Genomic DNA, 15,222 nt, shown 5'->3' with positions numbered 1-15,222 from the left:
GCTTTCTATTGGCTGGCTGAGTACATTTACAGGAAGAGGGTCGCGTCATTGGACAACAAAGCACTTTGGCATTTTAAAATGACCGATCGCATTACGTTTCGTGTTTAATACTAAAAGTGGTAAATATTACGAAAATATTGTAGTGGACCGAGTATACACATTAAAAAAAACATACCATAAAATATTAGATCAGTAAAACATTTTATTTTGACAGATAAAACGTATTAAACTTTTTGTTTCGTCTGAAAGCCAAACATTAGATATTTCATTTAATACGAAAGTATGTTACCTGTTTTAAAAGATGTCAATAATTAGCTAAAGCCTAATAAATAGCCTTGTAATCGATCAAATCCTAACTCCGCAATTATGGCAAGCCAAATTGTCTTTTATTGGTATAAGACTTACTCATCATAACTTAATTCTTACTAGTAAAAATATGAATTCAAAATGTCTACAATGCAATTTTTACTAGTATGAATGATCATTTTTACTAGTAAGGATTCACATTATAGAGTTCTGTAATACAATTTTTACTAGTCATATATTCCAATTGACATCCATTGTTTTTTTGCCTCACATATCCTAGATTTTTCATTAATGAAAAGTTATAATTACTAGTAAGAACTCCTACTGTAGATATAATTTAGTTTTTACTAGTAAAATTTTAATTACGGAACTCTATAATTACATTGTAGATATCTGAAATTACACATATCCAGTAAGCCTTACGCTAATAAAAGATCATTTGGCCTGCCGTACCGCAATATGTACGTGGAGCTGAGTGTACAGTACGCGCCCTGACATGGACTGGCATCTCGTCCAGGTTTAACCACCATAGTTTTGTTAACATAAATAAACACAAAATATTTTTTCCATCACCAGTTCTTAAAAATCTGTGAAAACTACAGCCGGAGGGGGGGGTAGACTCTCCGGTCCGCATTCACCGGACCACGCGGCAGCCTGGAGCCGCTGTTCTGCCCGTTTGCCACGATGGATGTCTTTACCAAGAATTTCAGGGACATATTACAGATCCTTTCGTAGATATCACTATATATCAAGTTAAGGAAATTATTTAAAATAAGCGCGAACAAAAAAAACCCGATACTTTAAATTTTAACATTTCGAATTTTTATTTGTTTCCATTCTGCTAGAGTTCACTCAAATCTGTACTTTCTCACCGACTGCAGTTTAACAGTTACGTCTTAAAAGAAATGTAGAGTTTAACCAACAGTTTTCACACAGCAAAACGTATTACTACTATTTCCCATCTACCCAACAATGAAAATGTCCAAAAGTAGAAAAGATGAAAATTACTGGGTATCAAACAAAGGAAGAATTTTACTAAATTAGGAGTTCAAACACTTAAAGACAAATTGCACACAACTGAAATGACAAGAAAACGTACACAGATGTAATTCAAACTGAAGAAGCTGTTGCATGCTGCTGCTGGGTTTTGTCACAGATCATCTCACTGAAAGGCTCCATTAAGTCGCCACAGTTTTGGTGACTCAAATAATTCTCTCTGCTGCCTTCCTTGTGTGGCCATCTACTCCTCTGGGGAATTAAACCCTATACACATCAGTTTACCACATTCTTAAAAAAATAAAAATCTCTCAGAACAATTATCTGTACACACAGTACATTCACAGCCTCCCACTTTAACTATATTAGAATTACATTTTAAAATACGGTATTTTAGATACCAGACATTGTAATTTATTCAAAAATAAAACAACTTCTAGACGGAGAATTGTAGAACATTTTATACCCATTGACCAAAAAGCTTTGATGTATTTACAGCAGAACTGCATTCGCATCTGCAAAACAATAATATACTGATGAGTACAACAGCACTTTCAGCTGATGAGCGCAACACCTTTTATATGTCAGACTTGTGTTATCATGCGTAGTCAAAGAAATAATTTCTTTACTGGCATTCAGCTCTTACTGGCTGCTTAGCGTGTTACTGAATTTAACAGCAGATTAAAACAGGGGCAAACAGAAGTAAATAAAATCACATATTACTAATATTCCACATCACCACTGCTTGACATGATTAACTGCATGAAGACATTTTCTTATCTCTTCTGCCATTAGCACTATGCTGTAATACATACCTCAGAATCTCCATCCATCTTTGTTTCCTCGGGTTCAATTTTGTTTCTACAAATGGATAGAACGTGGACCATTGAATAGCAGTTTGATTGAATAGCAGGATTGCATATTAGGTTCATGCTTTGTTGATGCTCTGCACCTTCTGCTCCAGTACGGCTTACATTTATACTCAGGCATATACTGGAACCCCAGCCTGGCTGAACCTTGCCTGGTCAACTCCTTGACAGCTGTATGTTTCTAATGAACTATTTGCCTCACTGGTACGTCAATCTGGGCAAAAGGCTCTGCGAAATCAGTTTCCCAACCTTTTTCTGCCACGGCACACTTTCCGTAAGGTAATTATCCCAGGGCACACCATTTATTAACACATATTACTAATTGGCTCTTACCAGTAACACGTATCACACCACCCTTAAGCTGCTGCTTCAGGATCAAGTATGTTTTCAAAAATGTGTCCACGATCTTGTCTTTTACTACAGGGCAGTTTGCAAATTGTCAAACGTATAAAAAGTCGAATGCTAGTCACATAAGCTTTTTCTTCATCTAAACTGCTTAAAGTAGATTAATAATTTAACTATTAATACAAAATATTATTTAGTTAACTTTATTTATACACACACATGTCTTTGTGGGGACCCTCCATTCATTTCTGTGGGTAAAACCCTAATCCCAACAGTGACAACCTTAATCCTTACCCATCCCTAACCTTAACCCCAAGTAGCTAAACAAAATATACTTTTGGCATTTTTAGATATTTTGATTGCAGTCATTCTAGTAAAATCACGTTTCCCCTTCATATATCAAAATAACATATTTCTATCACATTGTGAGGACATCTGGTCCCCAGAATGTAATATACACATGACCACACACACACACACACCATACCTAGATAATTCTAATCGCACACAGTTTGAAAAACGTGCTAAATAAAATTAAAATGTAAAGGAAGACAGGAAGATACAGTATATACAGATACAGTATAAACTCAGTATATACCCATGCATGTATCTTACCTTGTCTTCTGAATCGCCGTTACCAGATCCTGTGGGAAAAGGCTTATATATCATAGCAACCACAGTGAACAAATAGAAAATACCTGACAGTATGCGAGCAATTGTGTAGATAGATTCATGTTAAGCAAAATGTGTTTGCTAAGAAAAACCTCAATCTCCAACCCATTAATGAAAGTTCTGGTTCAGTATGGATGGCCTTGGGAAATGCATCTCCATAAACACCCCAAGATAACACCATAACTGAAGGAATGGCCTGAAAATTGGGACTATTGTGAATGGGGGAGGGAGTTACCAAAGGAGCCAAATGTCCAGGAGAAGACCTTGATAAGGCCATAGAGACCCAGGGCCACAGCCACCATCGCCATTGAGTCTTCTATGGAGGGGGCGCTCACTCCTGACACATAGAGGGCAGGGGAGGTATTACACATGGTCATATAAAACATGTCCAAATTGACAAATCAGATCTCCACAGTGCCCTAAATTAATACAGCAATTATACACTCATTTATAATTTATCAATGCAGTGCTTCCATCTAAGTTCTGGTTTTGGCAATGCTACCTTAATTCTACTGGTCAAATACCTAAGATTCAAACCAATACTAAACAGCACAATTCAGTCTGTGCACAACTACAACCAGCTGTTGCATCTGAATTATCCTGTAAGGCCTAGTTTGGTCTTTATTATTGTCTTAAACCCATGCATGCATAGACTAAAGCAGTGTTTCCCAGCTGAGTCCTCGGGGACCCCCAGACAGTCCATGTTTTTGCTTCCTCCCAGTTCCTTGTCAGACAGTGCAGAGCAAAAACATGGACTGTCTGGCAGGGAGGAAGGAAAAACATATACTGTCTGGCAGGGAGGGAGGAAAAACATGGACTGTCTGGCAGGGAGGGAGGAAAAACACGGACTGTCTGGCAGGGAGGGAGGAAAAACATGGACTGTCTGGCAGGGAGGAAGGAAAAACATATACTGTCTGGCAGGGAGGAAGGAAAAACATATACTGTCTGGCAGGTAGGAAGGAAAAACACGGACTGTCTGGCAGGGAGGGAGGAAAAACATGGACTGTCTGGCAGGGAGGGAGGAAAAACATGGACTGTCTGGCAGGGAGGGAGGAAAAACATGGACTGTCTGGCAGGGAGGGAGGAAAAACATGGACTGTCTGAAGATCACCAGGACCAGGTTGGGAAACCCTGGTCGGCAGACTGGATACGCCGGTTCTCGTACAGCTCAGGAGCAATGCATGTTGCTGCTTACCAACGATGTTGACAGTGGCGCTGACCCGCCGGGTCCCGCCGGAGTGCACCGCTACGCAGGCTAGTTCCCCACCGCGGCCCAGGTTCAGCCGGCTCGTGTCCAGGTCCAGCCAGGAGTTCTGGCTGAAGGTGCCATCGGAGGCCTGACGGTGACCCGACATCCTGCCTTCGCCCAGAACCTGCACCTTACCATCCACTCCCACAAACTCCCAACGCAGTTGCAGAGAGAGCGGGGCGAAGCCAGAGGCGTCACACTGCACGGAGACGGACTGGCCAGGGATAATGACAGGGAGGGGGGAGGGGGAGATGGAAATGGAGGGGGGCTCTAATGAAAAAAAAGAGAGAGAAAACACATCAACAATACACATGCAAGTTCCTGCAACCATAAATAGTGCACAGATAATTTAATTTAGCAATAAAAACAGTTATGCAACGATATATCGATAAAATATTGTATCGTTATCATGAACATTCGTATTGTCATTATATGTCATTATATTTTTAAACAAATTCCATCAAGGTATGAGTCTGCTGTTGCTGTCATTTATCATTATACCTGTCACATGCTCCATAACTATTAGTAAAACAATTTGGTCATCATAATTAGAAAAACTCAAAACCACCTGTCATATTTTACCTGTTTTTCTACATATGAATTTTAGAATTCCATGATAAATATTGAAAATCTCTGGAAATATCGTGATATAATTTTTAGGGCATATCGCCCAGCCCTACATTCCATTATTTTATATTAAAGTTGTACTAGTGCCTTACTCTTACTGTAAATTCATTTACACTTCCCTACATGACTGCTTAAAAGAGGCAAACATTTTCATTCATGTATGAGAAGCCAGGGTATCGCAGGACACGCACACACACACACACACACACACACACACACAATTTAGTTACCAATTCTCTTAAATGTCATGTCTTTGGACTGTGTGAGGAAACCAGAGTGGATGGCCAAACAGAAATGAACACAGGAAGAAGATGCAGACTCACACATACAGAGAAGGAGAAGATTCTAATGCTTGAAGACTGATGCCCACATTTTTCCATGGTCAAATTGCAACCAGATTCAAATAAAGACAAAATAACTTAATGTGTCCTTAATGACATTAAGAAAAATCATTCGAATTGTCACATGTTACAAAAATATTGTTCCATCATTGTTTGAACAACTGTTTTAGTTTGATTCTACTCAATGACTTCCTCTTACCCTGTATCTCCAAGTCCAGAGTGACCTGAGCCAGGAGATACGGGAGGTAGATGGTGCAAATATAGGTCCCAGAATGTCTGACTTGGGTCTCCTCCAGCAAAAGTGACGCGTTCCTCGTCTGGTGCAGGGCGGTGAAATCTAGCTCTGCCCCCTTCTCCGAGGATTCAGCATACCGGTCGGTCTTGCCGTCATAGGCCAAGACCAGTCGCCCCTCTCCCCGGTACTGGTAGCGCCACTCCACTGTAAAGCCTGACCCCGAGAGAGGCGAGGATGGGTCTGCCCAGAAGCCACAGTCCAGCGAGACCGGCACACCAAGTCGGGAACGGACGGAGGCAGTTTTACTGAACACAGAGAGGATCACTGGAATAGTAATATTGGAAAGGGGGAGGGGGGTTATACAGGGGAAAAAAAGATTAACAGACAGAAGATGTGAAGACAAACCATAAAGGAATACAAAGGCACATAATAACAGTTTATATCCATAATTGCTGAGAAACACTAACTGAACCAATCAATGAACAGTATTTCCTTTTTCTTTGAAAACAAACATTTTTCAGTTCATTTCTAACAGCTGACACCCAATGATGGGGATCTCTCGTTACCGTTAGGCTCGTTGGTCGCTGATGTAGCCCGCATCACATTGGACAGGACCAACTGTCCATCCAGGCCCTGCAAGGCTACTGAGAACCAGTCAGCCTGCAGGTAGACTGGGCTGAGGGCCGCACTGGTGAGTGCAGCCGCCCACTGGATCATGGCCGGCTGAGGGAGGAAGGGATTGATTTCACACTGGGGCTTCTTCACAGAGCCCTGTGGTGGATGGAGAGCTGATCTGCACAATGTGGCACTTGGGTCTAAAGATAAAAATGTAGAAGCAGAAATTTTAGCACACACAGTAAAAGGTGTGTTTGGTTTATAAAACAAATAAAAACTAATTATAGCGGTGCTTTTTGAACTAATGTAATAAGTTAAACATGCTTGTATCTGTGAATTATCCATTTGCATTTCAGTTTCTCTATAACCATATAGCAGTGAGGTAAGACAGTCACTAAATGGGTATATAACACTCAGTGAGTAGGTACTGACCCGATATGTGGTAGATTCTAGATGGACTGATATCTGCAGGGGGGCGTCGGGTTGATTGTGCTTCTGTCCTGTCCGCTGTGTCAGAACTAATGTAGAGAAGGGACTTCTCCTGGCTCGTGGCTGCAGGAAAACCCCCTCCTGGCTTCTCCTGGACAAACCAGCACTCCAGGACAGGACAATTCGTTCCAGAAGCTGAGACAGAGGTGTAGGGCGGGGTCAGTATGCGAAAGAAAATAAGGGCATAAAGTGCCAATGAGAAATCATCAATTGTTAATTTAGATAGCTTAAGGAAAACAATACTGGCCCATTATAACTGACATTCAGTCTTTCATCTGTCACTCATATTTTGAATTTCTAATTTCGTTAGATTGTTGTAAAATTTTCTTCCTAATCTTTTCCATTGATTGTTTACCTCGCCATAGCACAGATCTGACTGCATTAAGAACAGTACGAATAGAATTTCCAAGCCGAGAGAATATAATATCTGCATAACAATACCAATATTAATAATACTAAAACAATTACTGTAATGTCGCATTCCACACCACACAGACGACGCAGTTCAACGTTGTAATCAATTTAAAACGTCAAATGCAACTGTTAAAACAGCCTATGCACTAAAAAGGTTACGGAAAATGTTTAGATATATGTAATTATTATAGTGAACAACAGACCTAAAAAATATAAAAATATTTTAAATGACCACTACAATACCGAAACTGATAAGTAAAACAAACGCGTACTTCCGTCAATACAGCCTGAACCTTTTCTAGAACTCGACGTTTCGTACACAAATAGGCATACAGCATGTAGTTTATATTTAGTTAGAATAAATAAATAAATGAATGAATGAAAACAAAAAAATAATAAGCGCATACTGCGTGTAAAGTCATGTCTACGTACCTCGCAAGATCGTATAGAGGATCAAAGAGAGTTTGTATATTGTCGAAATATCACCCATGGTAATCTATAGTTTTTTTTTATAATTATTTGTGAAGCAGTACACAGTTGCACATTTACTGTTGTATTGCTGTCAGGAAAATGGATGATTGTTTTTTTCCCCCCGCATTAAGTCAGTCTCACTTTCGGTTTCATGTTGATGCTAACCAATCGCATTAAATTTCCTGTAAAGTTACATATCAGTACATACATGTGTGAAAGTAAATTAATACTGGAGGTCACTTATGTGGTAAAAATATAATAAGGCATACAATAACTCGAAATCGTATATTTGGACTATTACTTCCTAAATCAATATTAAGTTTCAGCAAGGACGGCGCTTTGCAAAGACAGGAGTCAGCGCACCACTTACATCACTGGAGAGCGTCTGTTGCAGTGTACCACTTGCGTCACTAGAAGGCGTCTGTTGTCAGTGTACCACATTGTCGCCAGAGGGCGCCCGTAAACTGAAGATGAAGTTATACTGTACTAACACGGCAACTCTTTGTAAATTAGCATGGCTGCCAACTTTGCCCACCTGGCTTGAATAAGATTTTCATTTCAAGTTTCACACACATAGACACACATTCACGTGTATTTCACAGTTGTATTGCCTTGTAAATAGTCTATAGGATTTGCAAACTACCCCAACGCTTTTGATATAGCTAATGTTAGGTTTATAATGGAATAACAAAGATTCACCTTAAGATATCTTGGGTAAATCTGAAAGTGTGAATGTCATGCCACATCCGTGAGCTGGCAACCCTGCAGCAGGGACATCGTGGAATGAGCAACAACGCAGCACTTTCTATTTATATTTTGTTCCTGCTTATTAAACCACTGAAGATGTAATGCTGAACCCCCCAAAACTGCAAATTATTTGTGTTTTAGTTACTAACTCCGGTCCGATTTGCAGCATATCAAATACTTTTTTGTAAAGCGCATGCGCATGAAATACATAGCGTTTACGTTTGATTTGTGTTAGCATTTATGACAATTTTATAATAAACTTGCTGCAAGTTGGGTAGTCATAATGTCCTTCCCCCAAAAGTTGCTGTTCTTTTAGCGTACTGGTTTTCATTCTCCGTTAAGCATGTCAGCTACCTGTCAGATGAGTAACTATTGCTGAAGCATTTGACCAGGATACCACAGCCAATCCAGGAACCGTTCATCCAAGAGAATAGACTTGCTGAAAGAATCATGTTTAAATTTATATTACAGAATTAGCTGAATGCCCCTAGAGATTTGTCATGTTGACTTTTTTCTTGGTTACTATTGGTTAAGATCGACTCACCCCGCCTAATATATATTTATAACTTTCTTGGTCCAAGAACTACATAAACAACTTTGACAGACGAAGGCTTGTCTAGTAGTGACACTTCTCATTTTGATGCAAATCTCTAATCCAGCGCTGATAAAAATGAGGAAAACTGCACTTTCTGCACTCCTGCTTTTTAGAATTCACTCCATATTTGCATGTAAGTTTTAATACATTTAATTTTGTTTTATTAAACTTTTATTATGGGGTGGTGTGTGGCTGTGCAGGTTAGGGTCTGAAGCTTAACCTCAAAATCTGTTCCAGGGGCCTCTGACCCAAAGCTTAACCATGGACTCTTGTGTTTGTGTCTCATAGAAGAGTAAGACGGGGTAAATCAAATCTAAAGAATTCCTATGTGCCTGTGTTTTAGTTTTCATGATGGCACATGAAATATGTGGGAAATATGTTACTGTTTCTGCAAGATCTAATGTAGAAAATGCAGAAATCTAGTAGTTTCATAATGGAGAAATATGTATTTTTATCTTGTGTAGCTTTTGGCACAGTTTTGATTGTAGAGTAAGTACATTTAGAGTAGGTTTATTTTCTGTTGTATTTCCTGTTTTGATTTTGTCAGTTAGGTTTCAGCACAGATTGGAGTATGAAGTGATATTCTTGAAATGCTTGAATAATCGCTCTTTCAGGTGGAATATATGATCTGGTTTTGCAGTGACCCACTCCCTTCGGTATGTCTTCACTGGCACGTCAGGGATCCCAGACTTCCCAGAGTTTGTGGGTGTGGGGTTGGTGGATGGGGAGCCCATCGATTACTATGACAGCAGAATAGGCAGAATGACCCCCCGTCAGGACTGGATGACGAAGGCTGTGGATGCTGATTACTGGGACAGGGAGACTCAGCATCTTCGTGGTGGAGAGCAGGTGTTCAGAACCAACATAGAAGTGGCAAAGCAGCGTTTTAACCAGACAGGAGGTAAGTGCTGCATGTTTACAGCAGTGAGCCTGACATCTTATACATTCGCTTACTGTGTTTAATTGTCTGCTAGCTTTTTTAAAGTACTCATTAATATTCATAGATTAAACTGGATTTCTCTGTTTTTTCCTTAAAATTGATATTGTACACATACACAATAGCATATATATTAGAGTTTAAGAGTTTCATATGAATTGGTTTCATATGAAATTACTAAGCAGTTTCTCATCAGGAGACAGATCTGTGCTGTACTGGATTCATACTGAAACTCTGAAGATTTTATTTGTCTGTAGGGGAGTTCTGCCCATAACTGCGTGACCATGGCATTTTACTTTCATTTGAACAGAAAAGGTGGCAGCAGGAGCCTCTGTCCTTTACACAGAGCTTATAAACTGACACTGTGCTCACAGACTGACACTGCGCTCACCGACTGACACTGCGCTCACAGACTCACACTGTGCTCACAGACTCACAATGAAGCTCTGAGGTACATTGGGTGGGGGTGTCATTTATTCTCTAAAGAAGCGGTGGATTCTGTTCAGATTCACTTCCTTTTTCCTTTGCCACTGCTCAGATTTAATTGGAGCATTTTAAATGACTGACATCCCAGTGCTAAGGTGAAAGTCAGTCCGTGCCACTGACTGCAGAGTGCCCAGGGACTAATGCATGCAGCTGTGTCAAAACCACCATGTCATGTGGTGACAAACAGGAAATGTATTTATCGATGACACTCTCCCTTCATTTCCCTCCATGGTAACCATGAGATCCTGTTTAAGTGGGTCTCAGCAGATGGTGGCCGTATGAACCTTGGTTTCTCTCCTTCATCCTAACAGTCTCACATCCCACAGGACGTACTCCTCTGGGCTGCTCAGTACACACAGCGACACAAGACGTGTAGTTGAGGGTGAGCCCTCAGAGTGCCACAGCTCTCCATTTTTCACAAGCCAGAGCAGAATGAACAGGATTCACTAATGGAGGTGCAAAGTTCCTCATGTGCAGATTAGGTTTTCACTCCTGGATATGGGGACGAAAGACTCATCAAAGCTTCTCATAGCCGGTTCCCACCAAAGTTTCCCTCTAGATCAGTGTTTCCCAATCTGGTCCTCGGGGACCCACAGTCGGTCCATGTTTTTGCTCCCTCTGAGCTCCCTGCCAGACAGTGCACATTTTTGCTTCCTTCCAGCTCCCAGTAAAAACGTGGACTGTCTATGGGTCCCTGTTAGGAGAAAGCGCCGTAGCTTTCACTCCTACAATCTAGTTATGTTGGAGAAAGCGCCGTAGCTTTCACTCCTACAATCTCCTGTGTGAGGAAGCGCCGCAGCTTACCACTCACACACTTCCACTTCCAGGACCCAGGAATAATCGAGACAGCACACGTCTTTCTGTTTTACTTGCGCAAGGGTGCCCACTTCAGGTGCAACAGACAGTATCTGCGCCTCTGTTGAGTGTCACACCGGACAGTCCCTTGGCTTCTTTATTTATAGGGTAGGGGAGGGGTTACATGGGTCTTGTCTTTAACTAGTCAATGCTGTGTGAGGCCTCCGTGAAACAGGGTTAATACAAAGCATTACATATCTCAAGGTGGGCCCCCTGCTATGTTGACAGAATCTGTTTCCTTTCTCAAGGTCTCTTATTCCTGCGTCACAATCTGGTAGGCCCCTGTGAGGACATCTTGTCTGCAACCCTTTCTGGGCCATGGGTTAGTTGTTAAGGGTTGCACGTACACATATAGGAGGATAATAATATGATAAAATACACAGATACACTCTAACAGTCCCCGAGGACCGGATTAGGAGACACTGCCCTACAGTAGCCGGAGCTTGAAATTTCACAGTCTTATCTGTGAAGTAATCTGTGAGTGTCTCAGGGCCGAAGCAGTAGCAATCTATGCTGAACCCAGAATGGCAGATGTACATCGCCGCCACTCTCTGTTATTTATTTTGATCAGAAAACGTGCGGCAGGCGGACCTGAAACCGCTCACATCAGCACCTGGGTGACTCATTTCAGTTCACTTAGGGATGCTATAGCTAGCTGTACACAAAAGCCACTCGGCGCTCTGGTCATGTGATGTCTGGTTTTCATAATGATGAGACTCATTATTCATTATAGCATAGCTGACTGAAGCCATTTGAACCTGGCAGTCAGTCTGCTGTAACCCTCCTAACCCACTCTTCATAATAACCAAATTCACTTTTAATACACCTCCTTTAAAATCCTGCACACAACATGTACACAGTTTCTCCATCTCAGAGAGGCTAAAGGAAGCAGCTACTTGCTTGGTTCTCAGTTTGCTCGTCGTCCGCCTCGTTCCCCGAGACCGAACAGCTGGCGGCACTGAGCGTGACCCAGCATTCCGTAATCAAACACCGCTGCCAAAAGCAGAGTCTCTGCTACGGTCACAGAGAAGCTCACTCTGATTCTGCATCATCCAGCTGGCGCACATGCCCTGCTGTCGGTGGTCCTGGTGAAGCTCTTCTCAGGACTGATCGCTCCCAGGATGGCTAACGTCTCAGAGCCCCGCTCTCCTGCCTCTGCTCTGAAGCAGCTTCTCTCCATTGCTTCCCTCTTTTACGCAGTTTTCTCCCTGTTTTCTGGGGCAGCTGCTCGGCATCCCACCCCCCCCCCCACCAAGCCTACAGGCCAAAACCCGGCTCTCATACCCTCTGCATCCTGCTTCTGCGTTTTGTTTTGTTTTTCCACACCATTTCCATATCATCTCAACAGTTTTAATGATTCCATGTTAACTCTAGAGATTCCCTTACAGTGAGTCTGATCCCATCCCAACAGCCACCCAGAACATGCCCCTGGCGGACACTGCTGGTATTCTAGTTAGAGTTTATATATATATAAAATAGAGTAGGATGATATTCTCTTTTTGCCTGCCTCATCCTGCTCTCCATGAGGCACAAACACAGACGAGAGCAAGCTTGGGGTTCATGCCACAGGGCAGCGACATGTGGAGCTGGGGGTTAAAGGCTTCGCTCTAGGGCTCATGGAGATGTAACTATTCCACAAAAACTGGGGTTTGTACCAGTGACCTTTGCACCTAAGGTGTTTATTCTGCTGAGTCACACACCGTCCCGTAACATATTCACCTGTCATGGACTGTCTTGGCAGGCATACACACGGCCCAGATGATGTACGGCTGTGAGCTGGATGATGACGGCACCATTCGGGGGTTCAATCTGCAGGGGTACGACGGGGAGGATTTCATCAGCCTGGATCTGAACACTCTCACCTGGACGGCGGCCAACCAGAAGGCTGTTATAACCAAGCAGACGTGGGACCTTAAGCATCAGCATATTCAAGGCTGGAAGAATTACCTACAGATCACATGCATCGACTGGCTGAATAAGTATCTGGACCATGGCAGAGACACCCTGCAGAAGAAAGGTGCAGGAACCTGTCCATGATCAGTCACAGCATCTCAGCATCTCATATTAATATAAATGTTAATATAAAACCTTCCTCTTTCACCCCAGTCCCCCCAGTCGTGTCTCTCCTCCACAGAGATGACTCCTCTCCTGTGATCTGCCATGCCACCGGCTTCTCCCCCAGCGGTGTGGTGATGTTCTGGCAGAAGGATAGGCTCGAGCTCCACGACGATGTGACGGTGGGTGAGACGGTTCCCAACGGCGACGGGACCTTTCAGAAGAGAATCAGCCTGACAGTGTTGCCTGAGGACCTGCGGGGGCACGTGTACACCTGCACTGTCCAGCACATCAGCGACAATCATGACATCGTCAAGACGGTGATGGAGAAAGAGATACTGAGCAACAGCAGTGAGTGCTATTAAGCAGCAAAGAGCTCAGGCTGAGGACTGGCGTATACCTCAAAGGCAAATTTGTCTCATGCTGACGTAAACCTTTTAAACTCTATTCTTCGTTGCTGTGTACGCATGTGAACACCCCAACTGGCACACATTCGCTCTCACTCTATCTCCATTGCATCCCCCTGTTTCTGATGAAAGAATGACCATCCTTGGCTCTTTCACCTGATGTAATTTGTTTTACCTGCATTTGGCTAAATATATCATCTCATACTTTAAATCACAAAGAGGACAGTGCCTGCAGATGTTGCCAGTCTCTCCTCAAAGCTAAACATTTCTCGTATGAATGTGTATTTCACCTGGAACAGTCCAGGAGAAGATCAGTCTGCTGGACTGTGTGTTCAGGAATGCACTAGTCTCCCTGGATTTCTTTATCCTGTTCTCCCAGCATGCTTTCTCTCTTTCTGATTTCAGATTCCGGCCATCCCCTTACCCTCATCAGCGTCTATCTTTCGGTCTCTCTTCTTGTGGTGGCTATTGGCATTGGTGCATTTCTGGTCTGGAGGAAGAGGAGTAACTCTGGTGAGTGAGGCGATGTCATGGTCACATGACACAATCAGACAGCAGCTTGGATATGATATATGTTTAAAACAAAGATCGTTAGTGTGATAAAAAATTATTACCGCGCCGAGTGCAGGAAAGAGCCAGAGACACAGGAAGCGATGGAGTCCCCAGAGGGTTGTGTTTGTTTACAGTGTGGGTGAGGTAGTGAGGGGGCTGGGGTCCAGGTGCATCGTCCTCAGTGCTCTGTGGTCAGGGAGGGTGGTGGCGCTTCGAAGGGTGAGCCAGCGGGTGGGTTGGGGTCGGACCTGGCAGCAGTCAGTTGGATTGGAGTCATTCTGCCCCCTTTGCTTGGGAGTGAGTGTGGGCGCGCTCTGTAACGCCTGGAAGAGCCAGGCTGAGCGCCATGATGACTGGGCACCTGGGAGTTGGTTGCCTCTGCCACCCCCCACCCCCTGGCCACATTTGCCAACATGTGGTGTTTGAAACGTGATGTTTATTGCTGCTGCTGTTAGTACTAACACACCGTCTCTTTCTGGGTTACAGGCTTTGTTCCAGCTAAAAGTAAAATTTACATGCAAAAACTGTCCACTTATTGACGCCATTTTAATAATAATAATAATACTCTGGATGTTGCCACATTTTTCCCTCTGTTGTATCCGATGACGATGATGATGATGACAACCATGACAATGATGACGAAGTTGACGATTACGATGATGATGATGATCATGGCCCCATTCAGCCCAGATAGACTTCACCACAAAAAATGAGGGATGTCTAAGCTGAGTAATTAGCAAATTATTTTAAATTTGAGTTTGTAGCAAACCAATGTAAAATAAATGTGTAAATTTTGCATTATGCAAATAATTCTGAGTTACCTGGGGTACTAAAATGTCTGGCAAATTTGTGATTTCACTTTTGTATAGCCACATTAACTGAAATTAAGATTTTACATTTCCTGAAACGGCATTTTGTTTTATTCTTGAAATAATGTAATAAAATTAACGTATACCTTT

The 15,222-nt window shown here is 42.5% G+C and overlaps 2 protein-coding genes across 3 annotated transcripts; one reads left to right on the top strand and one right to left on the bottom strand.

The window, feature by feature from the left end:
* Positions 1-1,111: 1,111 nt before the first annotated feature.
* On the bottom strand, positions 1,112-7,988 carry tapbp.1 (TAP binding protein (tapasin), tandem duplicate 1). Its single transcript, XM_048994241.1, has 9 exons — positions 7,591-7,988; positions 6,688-6,879; positions 6,207-6,455; positions 5,605-5,964; positions 4,384-4,707; positions 3,424-3,525; positions 3,132-3,160; positions 2,118-2,163; positions 1,112-1,817 (listed from the first exon to the last, which is right to left on the bottom strand). Exons 1-8 carry the CDS (start codon positions 7,646-7,648, stop codon positions 2,152-2,154), a joined length of 1,326 nt encoding a protein of 441 aa, XP_048850198.1. The 5' UTR covers positions 7,649-7,988; the 3' UTR covers positions 1,112-1,817; positions 2,118-2,151.
* Positions 7,989-8,718: 730 nt separating this feature from the next.
* LOC125719455 (major histocompatibility complex class I-related gene protein-like) lies at positions 8,719-15,222 on the top strand. Of its 2 annotated transcripts, none has more exons than XM_048994244.1 (6): positions 8,719-9,104; positions 9,586-9,872; positions 12,991-13,266; positions 13,356-13,655; positions 14,117-14,224; positions 14,750-15,222. In XM_048994244.1, exons 2-6 carry the CDS (start codon positions 9,734-9,736, stop codon positions 14,800-14,802), a joined length of 876 nt encoding a protein of 291 aa, XP_048850201.1. In that variant the 5' UTR covers positions 8,719-9,104; positions 9,586-9,733; the 3' UTR covers positions 14,803-15,222. The 2 variants fall into 2 exon arrangements, with proteins under 2 accessions (XP_048850201.1, XP_048850200.1); XM_048994243.1 differs by having other exon boundaries at positions 8,731-9,104; positions 9,612-9,872.

This window comes from Brienomyrus brachyistius, chromosome 23 (genome assembly GCF_023856365.1).
Source record: "Brienomyrus brachyistius isolate T26 chromosome 23, BBRACH_0.4, whole genome shotgun sequence".
Taxonomy (NCBI): Eukaryota; Metazoa; Chordata; class Actinopteri; order Osteoglossiformes; family Mormyridae; genus Brienomyrus; species Brienomyrus brachyistius.
This window is presented reverse-complemented; position numbering and strand designations above follow the sequence as displayed.